This window comes from Polyergus mexicanus, unplaced genomic scaffold, assembly GCF_030449975.1.
Source record: "Polyergus mexicanus isolate NDT 795.1 unplaced genomic scaffold, iyPolMexi1.0 SCAF_6, whole genome shotgun sequence".
NCBI lineage: Eukaryota > Metazoa > Arthropoda > Insecta > Hymenoptera > Formicidae > Polyergus > Polyergus mexicanus.
In genome coordinates, this window is record NW_027223326.1 from 234,126 (window position 1) to 253,155 (window position 19,030).

The 19,030-nt window shown below is 37.1% G+C and overlaps 3 protein-coding genes across 7 annotated transcripts in view; 1 reads left to right on the plus strand and 2 right to left on the minus strand.

Annotated features, from left to right (window-relative positions):
* The window catches only part of LOC138934113 (protein trachealess-like), an 87,080-nt gene extending 81,301 nt beyond the window's left edge, over positions 1–5,779 (plus strand). The window contains 8 exon segments of the mRNA XM_070297549.1: positions 7–94; positions 97–128; positions 296–362; positions 365–488; positions 705–811; positions 3,397–3,544; positions 3,626–3,750; positions 3,857–5,779. Coding sequence (XP_070153650.1) covers positions 7–94; positions 97–128; positions 296–362; positions 365–488; positions 705–811; positions 3,397–3,544; positions 3,626–3,750; positions 3,857–5,238 — 2,073 coding nt within the window. The 3' untranslated portion in view covers positions 5,239–5,779.
* A 481-nt stretch (positions 5,780–6,260) lies between these two features.
* Nrx-iv (neurexin-4) lies at positions 6,261–18,737 on the minus strand. Of its 5 annotated transcripts, none has more exons than XM_070296878.1 (11): positions 17,754–17,831; positions 17,247–17,262; positions 14,273–14,469; positions 12,869–13,010; positions 12,415–12,785; positions 11,981–12,319; positions 11,432–11,906; positions 11,034–11,363; positions 10,652–10,957; positions 9,881–10,507; positions 6,261–9,800 (listed from the first exon to the last, which is right to left on the minus strand). In XM_070296878.1, the coding sequence occupies exons 1-11, from the start codon at positions 17,754–17,756 to the stop codon at positions 8,947–8,949; spliced, it is 3,660 nt and encodes a 1,219-aa protein (XP_070152979.1). In that variant the 5' UTR covers positions 17,757–17,831; the 3' UTR covers positions 6,261–8,946. The 5 variants fall into 5 exon arrangements, with proteins under 5 accessions (XP_070152979.1, XP_070152978.1, XP_070152980.1 ...); XM_070296877.1 differs by lacking the exon at positions 17,247–17,262 and adding an exon at positions 18,370–18,737 and having other exon boundaries at positions 6,262–9,800; positions 17,754–17,849; XM_070296876.1 differs by lacking the exons at positions 14,273–14,469; positions 17,247–17,262 and adding exons at positions 15,046–15,242; positions 18,370–18,737 and having other exon boundaries at positions 6,265–9,800; positions 17,754–17,849.
* On the minus strand, positions 16,018–17,246 carry LOC138933838 (L-aminoadipate-semialdehyde dehydrogenase-phosphopantetheinyl transferase). Its single transcript, XM_070296881.1, has one exon. The coding sequence runs from the start codon at positions 17,101–17,103 to the stop codon at positions 16,234–16,236; it is 870 nt and encodes a 289-aa protein (XP_070152982.1). The 5' UTR covers positions 17,104–17,246; the 3' UTR covers positions 16,018–16,233.
* Positions 18,738–19,030: the final 293 nt, after the last annotated feature.

Genomic DNA, 19,030 nt, shown 5'->3' on the forward strand with positions numbered 1-19,030 from the left:
AAGCAGTGGTATCAACGCAGAGTACTGTCGCCGACCGGACTTTACAAGGGGTACGACCGAGCGTTTTGCGTCAGGATGAAATCCACTCTGACGAAGAGGGGTGTCATTTTAAGTCGTCGGGTTATCGGGTAAGTATTTATCAAAAATATATGGTATTCGCGCGTAATAAAATTTCAATACATTTCATCATTTTCATCCGTGTGCTTAATTTTAACACGCTTTGACGTACGACGATTATACAATACTAAAAAGACGTTACTAAAATATATTTTTACACGCGCACGCATACACGCAGGTCGTATTGTTGCTGTGTCGTTTGAGGCAACAGTTCGTATTTAGCCATACGAGAAAGTCCGCGCCACCTTGATGGGCATGGTCGGGCTTGCCATCGCGCTTCCACCGCCGAGCGTACACGAAATTCGTCTCGAGACCGACATGTTTGTCACACGGATCAGTTTCGACTTTCGGATAGCGCACTGCGAACCAAAGTGAGTATCGTTCTTGCACGATCTAGATATAGATGCAAAGGCTCTCTCCTTCTCTCTCTTTTTTTTTTTTTTTAAAACGAATATATAAAAAATATTTTTCTGTACATTTTTTTCGCATATAAAGAAAGAGAGAAAGAGAATGAGAGGAGTAAAACAGATAAGATTATAAATAACGGACCGTTTTATAATAGAAGCTTTTGCAATTCGTGTCCTTAGGGTTTCCGAATTGTTGGACTACACGGCCGACGAATTAACGGGGAAGAATCTCTACACGCTGTGTCACGGGGAGGACGCGAATCGTCTACGAAAATCTCACATAGATCGTGAGTATATATATATATATATATATATATATATATATATATATATATATATATATATATATATACAATATATATAGAGCCATTACATGAATTATATATCCGCCGTTATCAATCTTCACTCGTAATAAAGTCGCTGAGTACCGTTTGCACGATCGCACGTAAAATCACACTTTAGGGGATCCTTATTCGCGTTCCCTAATATTTTCTGTGTAATGTTCGAAAGAATGCACCCCACGCGTGTACTCCGTATAAAATTCATCCTTCAAACGATAATTGCGTGCATCACGAATGTCAATTATCATCGGCTCAGTTGTAATCCATACTAAAATATCGTAGTGATCATTAGACGTAACTCTTCGTCGGTTTCCTCAACACATTTAACGTTATTCCACGCAAGGAGTTTTGAAGAGAGCGAAACAAGTGGAAGTTTGACGGCGCAAGGTCAGGCGAGTATGCTGGGTGGGGCAACACATCCCATCCAAGCTCCAATAATTTTTGACGGGTCGCCAAAGATGTGTGTGGTCTCGCGTTGTCGTGATGGAACACAACTCCTTTACGATTGACGAGCACCGGACGTTTCTGGATGACAGATTCGTTCAAACTGTCCAATTGCCGACAGTACACATCCGAATTGATTGTTCGGTTCCTTGGTAGGAGCTCAAAAAACACCATACCCTTCCAATCCCACCACACTGAGAGCATAAGCTTCCTCTGATGAAATTCTGCTTTTGAAGTCGTTTGAGGCGAATCATCACGTCGGGACCAAGACCGTTTGCGTTCCACATTGTTGTAAACAATCCACTTCTCATCACCAGTTATCATTCGTTTCAAAAAAGGATCGTTTTCTTCACGTTTCATGAGCATATCGCAGATGTTTATACGCGCCGTCAAATGAACTTCTTTGAATTCATGAGGAATCCAAATATCGAGCTTGCTTACGTATCCCAGCTTCTTTAGGCGGACGTGAACACTTTTTTGACTGATCTTCAATGTTTCTGCAATCTCTCGTGTCGTGTAACGTGGGTTTGACTTGATCAATGCCTTTATTTTGTCGTCATCAACCTCGGTGGGCCTTCCTGACCGAGGAGCATCTTTGAGATCAAAATCACCAGCGCGGAATTTCTTGAACTAGTTTTGGCACTAACGTTCTTGTAGAGCATCGTCACCGTAAACTTTACGCAATTTTTCGCAAGCTTGACGCGTGTTCGTCCCTTTACGGAAGTAAAACAGTAAAATATGGCGAAAATGCACAGTTTGGTCTTCCATCTTCAACTTGTTGTAAAATCTCCAAAACTCAACCAAATCGCTCAATTTTTTTTAGAATGAAGCTTAAACCGTCAGCTGTTAAACGATATATGATAAACATATGTGTGAATGACTCTAGTACTGCCAAAACTGAACTAATGCCATCTATTGCAAGAATACGCAATGACTTTTTACTCAAATGTAAGAATACGTGTGTCAGAGGGCTAAAAAAATTTAGCAAATACACATTAAATTGATACAAGTAATGAAACAGCTTTTTTCTCTATCACACAGCGTAAAGATAAATTCGATTCTATTTTTTTGCTGCGCAGTCTATACAAGGAAAACGATTAACGAGACTAAAGCCGTAACGTGTTATTCATACACATACGTTTTCAATAAACAAGATCGATAGATCTGCATCACGCAGAATTTCTTGCTCCTATTGTTCTAGGAAAATACTTCGGTGAAAGAGCGCGATGGGGTGTCAAAGCTGTCCGGGAAGAGAGAAAAGCACGAAAGTATTAATACGTTGGTCTTTTCGACTGCGCGCGACCGCTTGCAGATTTAGTAAGTACGTATCTGTTTGTATTTCTGAACGTTTCACGAATCAGAGATCATAGGCGGGGATTAATGTTTCTCATTGATGATTATTCGATAAATAATTCGCGTAAGTAAAACACCGCGCGACTTTTTGTAAAACGTCACATATCGAATATCGCTGTCTCGTTTAATCGATTTCATCTTCGTGACACGATAATGCGACAGTTGTGTGTGATCTTTTAATATGGGAATATATTGGATTTCCTACGAGAAAAGAGTATTCGCGATGTGTATCCTAAAAGTGACTTTGTCATTTCGATCCTTTGAACAATGACAAATATTTTTCAACGTAGAGACGAGAGACGAGCGCATTGGCAAAGACAATTATACGGAGAATCGTGGGATAATCCACAGCTTGTGTCCCAATCAGCCAACAAAAAAAAAAAAAAAAAATACCTTTTCTTAACGACGAACTATTTATCTCTTGCGAGATGAAGGCTACAGAGGCCGCATACTTCTAAGAGCATTATACAGAGATGGTATCGAACATACACCCCGAATAAACGAACGTTTAATCAGTATTCGCAATATATAAGATGCTTATCTTTTTGTCATCGTCGTACAAACGGTAGCTTTGACACTGATTATATGTATATGTACTTTCGAAAAAGTATAAAGAAAAGTTTAGAAAAATATTAAGAGAATTTATATTGTATACTCATATGTCTTTTATCAATATATTTCAGTATGATAGATGGCGAAATCTTTAGAAAACATTTAGCTATGATTGATTTTAGTGATCCATAAAGGACAAGTACTAACACATTACTATCGAATGATGAACAAGAGCGGTGGGTACACGTGGTTGCAGACGTGCGCCACCGTCGTGTGTAATTCGAAGAATGCCGAGGAACAGAATATCATTTGCGTCAATTATGTCATAAGGTGAGTTACTATAGATAAATCGGTAAGAAAATGATGAACTTACTTTAACGTCAAATTTTATCGCGCTTGTCTTTCCGATAGCGGCCGAGAATACGAAAACTTAATTATGGACTGCTGTCAATTGGAAGACGGCGTCACCGGCGTCAAGAGGGAGGATACGGCCGGAAATGATCCGGAGAACGGATCGCCGGATGCTGATAGAGGAGGTACAAAACATTCTTTGACTTAGCAAAAAGTTACAGTTTCACCCCGATTGTGCAGCCCGGAAAGTACTCATCTTGAAGCGATATTCGTTGCGACTTTCGATTTCAGAGGGTCGTAGTCGAGGCGGCCCTACGAATCAGCATCAGGAGCAATCGCATCGGTCGCCACCCGAGGAGCGAGAGGAGAGCCGCGCGTCGGAAAGCGAGAAACGTGGTAGTCGGCATCACGACAATATAGCCCAGTTGCAGCAGCAGGAGTCATCGCAAACGGCCGTCGGGAGTATCAGCACGCTTGTAGTGAGACTGCGCGGTCACAAGCGGAAAATCCACGACGACGATAGCAGCTCTAACGAAGAGGAGGAGGAGGAGGACGAGGAAGAGGCGACGGCGGTTAAGGAATCCAACAGCGAGAGGGCGACTCGGACCCTCAGCCCCAGCGCGACGTCCACGCACTCAATCTCGACGACTGAGCAGACCCTCTGCTCGACTAGCCCAAAGTCCCGTCGCACTGACAGCGGCAGGATGGACAATGGGGCCGAGAATACCTCGGGGACTTCGGTAAAGGATCTGGAGCAGGCTATGTCAAAGCATCTGCCGGGTAGCTCATTGAACAAATCGAATTCACCGGCGATTCTCCACCACCAACCGACGGACTTTAGTACGGACGCATTACTGAAGCAGCAGCAGCAACGTAGCACGATACAATGGATCGGCGCGCATCATCACCTGGGCCATTTGAGTCCGCAGCAAACAGCGGCGGCGGCGGCGGCCGCCGCCGCCGCGCCCTTACCCGCCTCCGCGCTTCTTAGGCAACTCTACGCGGCCAACCGGGAAAGCGTGATACGTGCTAATGTGCATGGAATCACGTCAAGCGGCGGTACGCGGACGCCCGTATCGACCGGTATCTATTATCCTGGCGAGGCAGCCCCTAATGGACCGCTGCCTACACCGCCGGGTTCCGAAGGCTCCAGTACGTACGGTGAACATCAATTCGTGCTCGCCGCGCACAATCAAAAGGGATCCAATGGTACCAGCTGTGCCGACGCTTTCACTAGTCTCGTTTCGTCGTATACGTCCGCCACCACTGGCTACCCAGTGGACTATCATTCGGCGATGACGCCACCGTCATCGGTCTCGCCACGGGACAAACAACAGCAGCAGCAGCAGCAGCAGCAGCAACAACAACAGCAGCAGCAACAGCAGCAACAATTACATTCCGTGAACGTGATAAACAGCTATGAGAGCTCGTCAGCGTATACGGATCCAGTTCTTCGTCACCAATACGAACCGGCCCAGCCGTTACCTTTGAAACCCCAAGTGTACTCGGCCACTGTTCATCCGAGTGCCTTAGACGCTGCAGCGGCGTATGCCTCGGCGGGTCTGACGGAGCAGCCGCAATTCTACCATCATCCGGCCGGTAGCGCCGGCTTCCACATCTACCATCCGGGCAACAAGTCGACGGCAAACGGCTGGTATACCTCGGCGTCCTAGTGGCCCCACTCGTAGATTGTACCGCCCGTACGCGGAACGCGTGTACTTAAGTGACTGTAATTAAACCCAAAGTCCTCTCCCTCAGTGCATATCAGTGATACGCTATCTCGTCGCTCTCGTCGCGGTCGTCGCGGCGAGCGATCCTCGTTTCGTCTTTCGGGACCGGGAGGAGGCTCAATCTCTCGCCAATCCTTTCTCTCGATCCCGCGCCGCGCGTCCCGATGCGTCGACCGCGCTGTAACAATCGCTCTCTTCTCCATTATGTGTAGAACGATTTATTGTAATATAATGAATAAATTATTATATATATGTTGACTTCTCTCGGAGGTATCTGCGTATATAAAGCATGAAGCCAACCGAAACTCATGCGTGTTCACCGTGCGTGTTCCAAGTAATTTGACGCGACGCTCAAAAAGATCGCAATATGTTAAGGGATTCGCGATTTATTATATACATGATATATAGAGTGTCCCATTTTAAATGATGTACGCGAATATCTTTGTAATTATTGATAATATTGAAAAATGTTTCAGATTAACATAAAAACACTGTATCGATTAATGCATACAAAAGTAGTTCCATTAAAAAAAAAAAAAAAAAAAAAAAAAAAAACCACACAAAGTTTATTTTTTCATATTACTTTCACTCAAGAAACTTAACATCAGATTATGTCTTTCTCAATACTATACAATTTTTGTCTGAAACATTTTCAATAGCACTAATAATTTCAAGGATATTCGTATGAGTTATTTAAAATGTATGGAGAACAAACTGTATATCGTTATACAACGAGGAAATAATTTCGTCTTTTTGCGCCGAGTTAGATATTATTAATGGAGCGCAATTAATCACTGCTCGAGTGCGGTGCTTGGAATATGTTGTATCGTTATATTTCTTTGTGCGGATGATTCCCTTCATCAAAGGCGAACCGGTACAAAATCCTTACACGCTTTAATTCGGTAAGAGAAAACACTGACGAAATTTATCTCGGTATAATACAAAGCGTGTTTGAAGAAAGCACGATATATATATATATATATTTGAGAGAAATCGCTATCTCTATCGATTTGCGCGGATTGTTTTCAAATCAATTGAACACTTAATTTGTTACTTAAATTTTGTTGGAAGTAGTACAATTGATCTGTCCCAAAGAATTCATTGTTGCAAACTTCCTGTTTTAAATTTCAATATACAATTTTGGAGAAAGTTACCAACGACTTTTCGAATCGACTTCTCGGACTTGATATTCTATGTATGACTAGTTGCTTGGCCGCAATTCGCATTTTAATTATATCTAGTTTTGACGATCGTGTGGAATAGAAAATCCCAAATGCCAGTCAACGCAAAACTTGCACATACGTGAGAGAATAGAAAACGAAATTTATATATGGTTGCGTTATAATTATATATATGTTGGAAACACAACAGAGCAATTTGGAACATGAGTGATATTAAAAATAGACACTTTTTATTAAAATACGCACTGAGATTCTTTACTTATTAAGGACAAGAGACATTTGTATGTATATTCATAGAGAGATTGCTCTAATTATATTACCTTCTCTAGGTATAGATTAGAGAGACAAGTGTTAAATATCGAAGGGACACCTATCGCGTAAACGCGAGATAAGAGTCAACATTGCGCTCTGGAGGTAGCGAATTCTTTTACAAAGATTATTGTATTTTAATGTTTAAATTTCGACGAGTTGTTTTTGACAAGTACACGTGTAAATACAGCTTACGTGCCTAAAATTTCACTCATCCAGCATTACTCAATTTTTATTCCGTAGGCTTTCGCCGATTTAGAACTTTGTACGAAATATATTCGTAAGATTATACGCGAGAATTTTTACAGCACACAACTGGTAATATATATGGATGCAGCAGCGTTCGACAAGACGAATCTGTGTGTAAATCTGCCGTAAGTAATTAGGAATTATTAATAATGTTCAATGTGGGTAAGTAAGTAATACCGAAACTGAATATTTATAGTTGGAAAATCATTTAGCATAAATTGCCGATATATCATTTCTTTTAACAAATTTATAAATTTTCTTTTAAAACTTAAATGCGCATTTAAAAATATATTTAAAAAACGCAGAGAGAATACAAAACGTCATAGCTGATTTATTTTAATCGATTTCATTCTCTTTTATACGATTATATAAAAAAAGATATATTATGTTATTGAGATTATCGTTCTTCTCAAAGACTGAGTAACATACCATATAGCGATATGTTCGTACAGAAATATGTTGAATCTTTGTTGCTTTCGTGCCTGTTTAGCAATCGTTGTACAAGATATCGATTTACCATAATAGCAAAAAATAACACGAGTATGCTGTTTTGTATAAAAATGACTTATGTACACTTTCATGGTGTATTACATTAGCAATGCTTAGTATACATATATATATATAATTATTAGTATATTATATTATCATTATTGTTTTTATTATTTAACTATTATAATTACTATCTCCTTATAGCTATGTTAATTTTAAATTACTACACAGTTTTTGCAGATTTATATATAAAAAAAAGTAAAATATAATCTGTAAAATATAATCATATAAACGAGTGAAAAAAATAAAATAACTCTAAAAAAAAAAAAGTTAAACGCACTTTGGACGGTAGACATTACAACTAATACTGTGAACTGTTATGAGAAAAAAGAAAGAACAAAATATATATATTTATTTATATAAATGTAGAGTAATCTACCTGTATAGAATAGAGACAACTTTGTACATGTAGAATCTACTTATGTTACATAGAGCTCTTTTTTATGCCCGATCATAAAAACGTATATAAATTGGAATGTGTAATATATACACATTCCAAAATTATATATTATAGAGTCAATTGAAATTCCTCTCTTTTTCTCATTGGCACGTAACGCAAGAAAATTATTCATTTCCTATCCATAATCATTTTTTGAAAGATAATTGGTGAGAAAAGAAATCGATGAGATTTCGGCAGTCATATTACATCATAAAGAATTGCAAAAAATGCGTAAAGAAACAGAATAAAATGATACTAATGATACTTATGAACGCCGCATAATGAGACAGAATCCTTGAAAGTTGGCCATAATTCAGATTTAATTCTACGAAGCTTAATTTCAATATACATAAGTTATCTTTTCTATTACTAAATGTATACAAAGTAGTATACGTAAAATATAAACACAATTTGTATTAATTATTACAAAAATTATATTGATGATAGCGGCAAATTTTTCTTTGGTGTTTATTAAATCCCTTTATGGGACAAACGGTGTTTCTATTCTCTGTCTTACAGAGGAACATCGCGTCACACATAAAATAATCTATGATAGATATGATCCATATTTTAAATAAAAATAACAGCGAAGTTATTTTTACGAATACACATATAATTAATATATAGCTCGTCGAAACTATAATTGAATTTAATTAAGTTGTTACGAGTCTTACGGTGGAATTCATAAACGTTTATTTTTCTAAGTTGGCCAGCTCTTTTTTGGTTTCTGTCTGGCTATGATGCGCACAAGATGGGGTATGTCTCTGATACAAAATTATAAAACGTGAATAGAGATAACAGTTGAACAGAGCAAAAGAGTCATTACCCTTATCAAAATGTTTGTTTTATAATATTTTAGATTAAGTTAATGTGTACTTCTTTCCAGCACTTACATATTTAATGTATGATGCATTTCAGTACATTTCAGATGAACCATTCTTTCTTCTTCTGTACTTGATGACCAGTGGCAGAATGTACAACTGCTGAATCCGGATCCAGGGCTATCTCAGCACCTTTGTCCTCTTGTGTCAAGTATTCGCCTTTATGTCTAGACATATATCTACCTATAAGGATTGCCATAATTACGAGCGCGATCAGAATAACTGCTAGTACGCTTCCTAAAATAGCTGTGTCAGTCTCGTTGTACGCGGCTCTCACTTTTTCCTCATCCACTTGTGGCGGCGGTCGTGTCTCGAGGACATACGGTGGATGCGTGATCGGCTCGACTCCGCAAAAATCTTCAGTCAATGGAGAACCAAGCGAGCGTACATTGATGGGTCCATTCTCTTGGAAGAGTAGCTTTAACGGATATATATCGTCGAATTCGACTCTCGATACGCAACCCGCAAATCCTTCCGTCATAGACTCGTTTTTGCCGATATACATGTATTGGATATTGTTGAATTGCGCGTCCGCGGAATTCTTTATATTAAAATTGAACTCTCTCGGTTCGTAATTGTCAACTTGCATTATTAGAGTCGCGCCTGAATTTTTCCGGCCGATTCTGATATCGTGATACTGTCCTAAACCGAAATGCTTGTATGGAAATATGACCTCTTGCCGCTCGAAACCAAAATCAAATACCACGCGTAAATGTCCGCTGTTTGAAATCATTATAGTCATATATTCTCCCGAAATGTTGGAAAAGAGGCCGAGTAAAAATCCTTTTGGATTTGTCGTCGTGAAACCAACGCGTATTTTCTCAGCGATAGTGGAACGCCAGCTGCCCATGAAGTCGTATTTTATCATCGAACTCGGTCGCATGTTCACACCAATTTCTGAAAATAAACAAACAAGATTAATAGATCTAATATAGATTTAATTCTGTGTACTCAAGTATTGTATCTTCTATACTTACCATCTGCACAGATAGATCCTTTAAACGCGGTCCATCGACAGTCGCACCAATATCCATCATATTTTTCATGGCACGTGCCATTATTGAGGCAAGGATTACTCTCGCATCTACCCGTACAACCTTCGGTAACGCCGTACAATCCGCGCCGGGCATAACTTCTCAAATCCTGCAATTGGCCGTTGAGAAGCAGCGCTCTTATGCAACCGACAAATCCGTCTCTGTAATCAGTGGCGGCTCCCACCACAAGGTCCGAGGTGAGATGAAGCGCTCGCACAGGACCCGGTGGCTCTCGCACTTCGTTCTTTATTGCTCCGTTGATGACAATTCGGGCTTCCTTTCGATTTCTTTCCACCAATACGGAATGCCATTGATTATCGGCCAGCTTGTAAGATGTTTGCACGCTCACAGTGAGCGGTCCGCCGCCAGCCACATATTGAAAATGTATCTGGTTTCCAGTGTTTATGGAAATCTTAATGTAATCGGTGGGTCCTTTGCTATGAATCATCACAGCGTCTTCGATAGTGGTTTTGAACTCAAAGTAAATATCGCCGCTGTGTCCAATATCAAATGTCGGTAGATTGATGGTAGCATCCACGACGCGAAATGTGACTACATTCTTAAATAAGTCTGCAATGTAAGATAACGGCGGAGAGATACGTTATATTCGTGCCATCGAAAATTAATTTAATAATGAATTTTATCTGTATTCTGTATTCGTTATACTCTATTATATTCTATTGTGAAATGGAAAAAAATAGTTGATAAACTTACCGTCACCCTCGCAAATAAGTGGGCCTAACGTATAACGACCCTCTTTTTCGTCAAGCGGTGTACCCGTATCGCCGAAACGTAATTGTTTAACTGGAAGATATTCCTTTTCTGAAATATCGCCACCATCTTCCAACCATCCTTCCAATCCAGCATCGCAGTTACACCACTTGGTAGGATCCGCACAATTCCCAAGTATACCACACTCGCATTTACGCGATCCGGGCAATGCACCGCCCCAGTAATCCATCTTTTGATTACTCCGACTCACCCACCACGAGTTTGGTCTAAAGTAATCACCCTGAGAAACTGAAAACGTAATCCTAAAGGTTAATACAAATATAAATGGAGATACAATACGTGAGATTATTAAACATATAAGTACCTGGAGAGTTAAATAGCTTGGAATGTTTGCATCCATAATTTATCCTTTGCCTGCAACTTATAGATCGGTTTAATAAAGCTTCTATTTGATCGATATCAGCATCATAATTAATATCCTGTATAAAACTGCCAGGCTCCTCGAATCCATCGACGGGAGTTAAAAACTCGTTACTATGACGTAAAACTGTCATAACGCGTCCATTGGTGAAGAATTCGCAAGTGACAGGAAATGGCTTCAAAGGTCCGCTTCCATCCACATCGATTTTAATTTCTGCACGTTGATTTACCGCATTCATATTCTTATATGCCTCGCATGATAAAGGATTTAATGCTGTGCAAAAATTATAATATCTAAAATTTAGTAAAAAAATATCTTACATTATCGAAACGGATACTTACAGGTGTGACAAACGGCGCCCACGTATCCAGTATTGGCACAATCACAAAAGAATTCATCAGAATTTTGACGACAAATACCAGAATGCTTGCAAGGATTGGGATTACAACGATCTACCATTTGACAAGTGTCGAAAATGATCTCGTTTTTACAACAATACTCTTCCTCCTTCCAGTCAGTCGGCAATTTATAATTTCCGTCTATACTTATCATTCTCATACAACCAATGAAACCATTATTGCTCCCAGCGCCGGTCATACCGCCGATCAAATAAAACGATCCAGTCAACATATCGAGAAGACGCTCTGTTTTCATTGGCCGTCCGTCGATATTTAAGATGAGAGAATTTCTCGCTATTGTCAAGATTACTTGATGCCACTTTCCATCGTTGAATTTTTCGTAGAAGTTATCCAGAGTCATAAATGGGTTATCCTTTGTCTTTATATCGATCTTCAATTTACCCTCTTCCAGGTATAGCTGCGCAGCGAAAATTAATTTAATTGCATTTACTAATTCAACTTCGTTTTAGGATTAATGAAGATGAAGACAACCTTAACATAGCCCGGAGTTGTAAATCGATGGTAAAGAATTATTCCTCGCTCTTCATAAGTTCGAAATGCGAGAGAAACGTTTAGAGACGGTACACCCTCATAACCCTTTAGTCTGGCGAAAGATCCGGGAGTTAAAAACGTAACAGGTATCACCGGAGGTTCCGGACAACTATAAAGTGTATGAATTTTATGGTATCTCAGATTTTCATCTACAATGTCCATCTCCTTCATCTCGCGAATTATATTCGTCGAATTTAAAAAAAAGTTTTCTATGCAACCGGTAAAATTCTGGTTCACTACCAAACCATCTTGCTTGTTGGGCACACCACCAATATAAAGCTAAAAAAAAAAAAAGACATTAATTCGATTCAATTCAAGTGCATCTAAGTAACTGTTTGAAATATTTTACATTCGTTTAAAAAAAAATTACTCACTTCTCTATTTAAATCCAGGCGATGAAATTCTCCTTTTATTCTACCTTTGATTAATATTCTATCGACAGAGAAGGAAATATTTTTTCTATTGCGCGAGATTAAGACATCGTGCCACATATTGTCGTCTAAGAGACTGCCAACCGATAGACTTGTCATAATACCGGACCCGAGATCGATATTAAGTAACATTCTATTGTCTCGTAATTGCAAGGCTATATAATCACCTTGCGTACCACGAGAATACATTAATACGCCATCCGCATTGTTTGTTTTAAAGCGGAAACGTATAAAATGTCTATCGGTTTCGATAGGCTCCCTTAGTAGATCCAGCCGTATGAGGGACGATCCGTTAAAGGCGACGATATCAGACACTGAAATAACAAATGATTTAGATTTATCGCCTTTTTTAAATAGCATATTCAAAAGACAGATACGTATAATCATTATTTCGTACCGTAGTCGCATCCGTAGAGTTCAACTCTCAGCGATATCCTGTCCCGCCATCGTGTTGGATTTATTCTTATCCATTGCGCGATTATTGGTACCTCAAATTTGTTAAGCTTTATACTGTCCCCGTCTACATTACCTTTAAACATCTATAGAGAGAAAGGAAATGAAAAAGAAAAAAAAAACACATTTTAATGATGCAATTCTACTATTACTAAATTAATATTTTCCGTTTTGTTATTAAAGTACCAGTCAATAATTAATGCCGGGACAATAATGCAGAATATAAATAAATTGCATGCATGCTGTAAAATAAAAATAAATTCTAATAAAAAGAGTAACACACACAAGTGTACAAAGAACTGTTAAAATTAATTTCTTAAATTTACACGTTATTTAAGAATACTACTGGTCTCCAGACCAGTTTGAAAAGCCTATACATTAAAGAAGTTATCAAATTGCTTTGATGGCTCCTTAATTTACTTGCATATTACATGCTCAAACATTGAAATAATTGATTATTGAATAACTTTTATCTCTCAATTATTAATAAATGTAATGAATATCCCCCCCCCCAACCAATATTAATTGCACAAACATATACGTTAGTATAGCTAGACTGTTAGTGATAAGAGACACGAAAGTGAATATATAATAATCCCACAAAATCTCTATAGATATAATGTCATTAAAACTCACTCTCGAGAAGCAAAACATTTTTTTATTCTTTTTGATAAATTTCATACATTTTACTTGTATAATTTTTCTATTCGGACGTTAAAATCACCCACCAACAGCTTTATCACGAAATATAGAATATTCGAAATTTATTCTATTATTCCCATGTCCAGAAAAAAGATAAATTTTTTAGCAATACAAAAGTACATGACGCAATCCGTTTATAATTTTAACATAAGAATTATTCTTCTCGATTATCATAATGACATTGTAACTATTGTATCTTAAATTCTTTAATCACAATAGCAATGATTAGAACAGAAGATTCCAAACAGTATCGTCCAAAACATGATGACAGTTTTTTATACAGCAAAGCATTTCGTTAATGCAATATTTTACAGTATTTCTACGAAAAAAGAAATAATTAAGAAATTTTTTATAATACATTGTTATCAAAATATATAGAAGGATAAAAAGAAATTAAATTTATTGTGCATTTGCTTAAAAATCGCACAACATATCTGTCTCTCTCTCTAGAAGAGTTTTTAAATATACTAAATAAAAAAAAAATATATATATATATATTCCAAGTATACATTTCTATCAATAATAATATTACATTGGCATAAAATTTTTCTCATATATAATATATATAATTTAAAAATGTTTATAAACTACATTTCTCTATATATGTAAATAGAAGAATTTTAGGCTCGATCCTTGAAGTTAATACCTCATCTACACCATCCTGGCTTTCATAACTGGCCCAAGCTTGACCATCATCAGAATATTGGATAATATATTCTGTCACGTATTCATTAGTATGAGCCCGCCCTCGCGTCGCAATGCTGCGTATCTGATATCTGTCCCCCAGCTCCATAGTAAGATGTTGATCGTAACTGCTAAGTACTGGTGACCACGTGGAATCTCCTGTAAAGCCCAGCTCCATGTCCATGTGTAAGAGAAGAAAGGTGGAAGCAAAGCGAGCAAACGGATATAGGAATAAAGGATCATGAGTTTAGTTTATTCTGTGTGTAACTCTTGCGCTAGTTAATCCGCTTTGAACTATAAAACTATATCTCCAAGTAAATTTTGCACTCAATTATTATGTAAGATATTCTTTTCGATATATCTCACTTTGCATTCAAATGTATACATTTACGTGTGATGTTGGAAAAAATAATACAATAAAATAAATATCGAAATGAGATAGAAGAAAAAATAATTGGTGCAAAGCATTCTCGTGTAAGTCTATATAAAGCACATTAAGATACTTACCAGTAACACAAACCTGATTACATATTTTTTAAGTCTTGTAAAATATATGTAAAACTCATATATTGTTCTATACACATAATTCTCATATAAATTATTACAATATTTGTCTACATAGGCGTGCATAAGCGAGTTTGTGTTATTAGCAATTTCACGCATATTAATTACCATGCCTCGTTAGAAGCAAAACAAAAATTAGAAAGATTAACACGACAGCGAGAACGAGTTTACCTTTGCGTGACCATCTTCTTCCTTAAAATCCACGTAATCGAGGCCATTAGTACCATAGCCGATACGATATTCCATAACGTATTCGTTCTGCAATGATCTGCCCTGAGTCGCTACGCCTGTGATGTTCATGACTTGGCCCAGGTCGATTATTAAATACTGACCGAAATCGGAGCTGCTAGCTGTCCATGCGTTTCCGCCTACACCACAACATTTGTGCATGCATGCGACTCAAAGTAAACTTAAAGGAGAGCGCTTACAAGTAAGGGGACAGAACATAGCCAAATATAATTAGAATTGATTGTAACACAGTATCTTGCTTTTATATTCAGAGATTAATTTATATGATTGTATTAGAAACTATTATTGTGCGCTAATTCAAACTTTTCAAACTATAAAGTAGGATGCAGAAAATTGTTTGTGCGTATAAAATAATTTCTCTCAAAATCCTTAAATAACAAAATCCGCAAGAGAAAAGGATGAATTCAATTTTTAACATAGAGAATTCATTAACACAATTACATCATATAGACACTTTCTAGACACAATATTTAATACAATCCTTTTTACATTTAGATTATATATCATTTTTAAATTTTTGTGACGAATCAGATTTTTTTCCACTCTTATTTATAAAAAGGTACATTAATGTTTATATTTATTTATAAAGTTACATTAATGTGTTTGTTGTGTAATTTAGCTGTATTGTAATATAAATATAGAAAGAGTTTTATATACAGGGTGTCCCATTTTAATCTCCTCAGGCAAATATCTCAAAAACCAAGCCCGGAAGAGAAAAATGTTTCGGACAAAAGTTGTTTGGTTTCGAGAGGGCCATAAGATGGTGAAAATGATTTGACCTTGGAAAATCATTTGAAGGTCATGCGAAGGTCAAATCATTTTCACCATCTTATGGCCCTCTCGAAACCAAACAACTTTTGTTCGAAACATTTTTCTCTTCCGGGCTTGGTTTTTGAGATATTTGCCTGAGGAGATTGAAATGGGACACCCTGTATACAAGATGTTCAAAGTTAGGTTAGGTTAGTAAAAAGAAATAGGAAAATATTATTTAACTCTTTATTATTTTGCAGTTAAATTAATATACAAAAAGTACTATCCACCTTTTGATATTAATCTGCTGAGAAACGTTATCTATTTTATATTAGCATTTCAATATTATCTTCTGAATAGTCAATGAAGGTACGGTTTTTCAGATTTAGCAAAATATTGAGTCGCGTACTGTGGATCTAATGGAAAGAGTGGAACTGCATGCGATATGAGTTCATCGAAATTAATTATCTTAAACACGGTATTATGTAATCGTAATGAATTATCATTCTCTTGCAAAGCTACGGCAACGCAGTGTTGCGAATCAAGTAAAGTTTCTTCAAACAACCAATTTTGTTTAATACCATCGATATACAAGACTGTATCGGTTGTGATTGAATCTTGGCTTAACTCTGAATTGGTTCGAAAATCAATACTCCTTAGATCAACAACAATCCCTACACCAAGCGCTTTAACGTAACTCTCTTTTAACGCCCAGTGTCTGCAAAACATAGATATTTGTTCCGTTTCAGATTTTTCTGAAGCAGAACCTCCGATCTCTTCCCACTCGGCTGACGAAAAATTTCTATTCATTATACGAAAATATTCGGAGACACTTTTGTTCCCGGTATATTCTAACGTCATGACGTCTACTCCCAATCTTATATCCTTAATCTCGCCTGCTAAAACCGTATAAGATCCTTGATGAGAAACATTAAAACTCACAACAGCTGAATTATCCTTTAATACCGGCTTATTATGTTCATTTCTAACGAAAACAATTTTGTCATATGAAAGATTTGTGTGCTCATTTACAAATTTTCTCATTAATAATCTACCTACAAGGGAGGCTCTAACATCTTTACGAAATACGAATTTTCCTAGCCTAATCTTTTCATCGTTTTGTAAACAAGAAATTGCATATTCAAACTCTCGCTTGCTTGGATTCCATTCTTTCCAATTAAATGCCCACCGAATAGCTGACGACATTTTAAAAATATTGGTGCTATGCATAACCAATGTCAAATTAGTTAATCAATTTGCACATCCTATATACTCTTTGTCTTTATGATTATAATTGATGTATTCTTAAATTCTCTCTGATTATAAAAACAATGTTTTGTAAGATATATCGTTTGAGATAGTCTCCAGGTTACTTGTTAGAGGATCCACCTGAAGCAAATATAAATTTATTACACTGGTTTATTGTTTATAATCCAAGAAATCATATCATCTATCATCTAGTATTTGTCTTCAAAGTGCTTAATAAAGATGAAGATAAGACGAGTAGAAAAATTTGAACAATGAATCATAGATGGCATATACGGGCTCGCTTAATTCTCATAATTGAGTCTGATTATTATAGGCAGTGTCCATCGACACCGATTAGATTCCTTAACTCTTACCAGAATTCATTCAGAAAATATCATATAGTATTAGCAGAATCATTTGAACTATTATTAATGCAAACAGAAGCGAATATATAGTGCGCAATATAGATAACAATAGATTTTGTAATAGAGAGCAAGCAAAAAACCTACTATACTGATATAATAACTATATACTATATATATAAACAATTGTACAATAATTCACGTCTAAAATAAATGTGAAGACGCATGGAAAGGGAATAGAGATTAAAATACTTGAGTGTCTTTTCTTACCATTTAGCCTGGCATTCTTTGGACCTCTTTCGGGCAAGGAAGAGGTTGCTGTTATTTGAGCTCTGTCCAAAAGAGGAATGTAGCATTCGTCGTCATCTAATCGACAAATTGTAATTTTGTTAAAATGTTTGCTGATTTTTGTTATATCTCTTTATACAATTTTTTTTTTTTTTGATAATTATATTTTTGAACGACTGAAATAAAGTAAAATATGTAAAATGTGATGCTTTCAGAGTTGAATTTGAATGAAAGATACATTTCTTATTATGACAAATATATGTCAATTATGGGACTCTATGTATATATATTAATATATTGTACAGTATATATAATATGTATATAAAAATAGTTTTTTTTTTTTTTCCCATAACAATTACATGAATAGAAATGAAGAAAATGATAATTATAAAACTAGTTATAATATATAATCTGTATTAGGAAATAAAATAAAACGATAGACTTGCCACAAATATGCGAAGAATATAGAATAATCTAACATGTGTAATGTGCAGCATTATGCATTTACTCGCATGCACGCCATGTTACCCATCGAAATGGGCTTGGTCACGCCATGAAGTTGCGCGATAACGATTATACATGCTAATAAAATACTTACAGGCAAATGAGGTTGCCGCCACGGCGAAGGCATATACGAGACACTTGAGAGCGGTCATCGTACCATCGCCTTGCCACTGGGAAACGTCTCTAGTCTCCAGAAAATTCTTGATTGATGGATCGTTCGGTGAGAATGACGAAACGCCACTAGCACGCCAGTCTGTCTAACGTTTCGTAATCGACTTGGTTGACGATTGAGAGAGACTATTTATTCGTCGCTTCTATATTCACGGATCATCGATAAATGTACGTGGAGAAAATTTCTATTTTATTATCTTATGATCCACTCCTAATAATTCTTACGGAACAACAACAAGCGCGCGCCAATGCACACAGCGAAGCACGCCGATGACGCGATCAACTCATCGAATGACGTCATGACGTGTGATCCGACGAACGCCGCGCCTCTCGCGTCGAATTTTTCCAATCTATCGAATTATTCATTCGACGCTGAGTTCGGACTCTGTATTAGTAAAATGCCGCGCGAATACTAGATGTCACTCGCGTCGAGTTTACGTTTAAAAAAAAATTGTCGCCATCAACGGTCAACAGATTTTTCCTCATATCGGTAATTAATCGTATGTATAATAATTATAATTACTATATATTTACACGAATGATCGTTGTACTCAAAAAACGCAACACGAAAAAAAGTTACAACT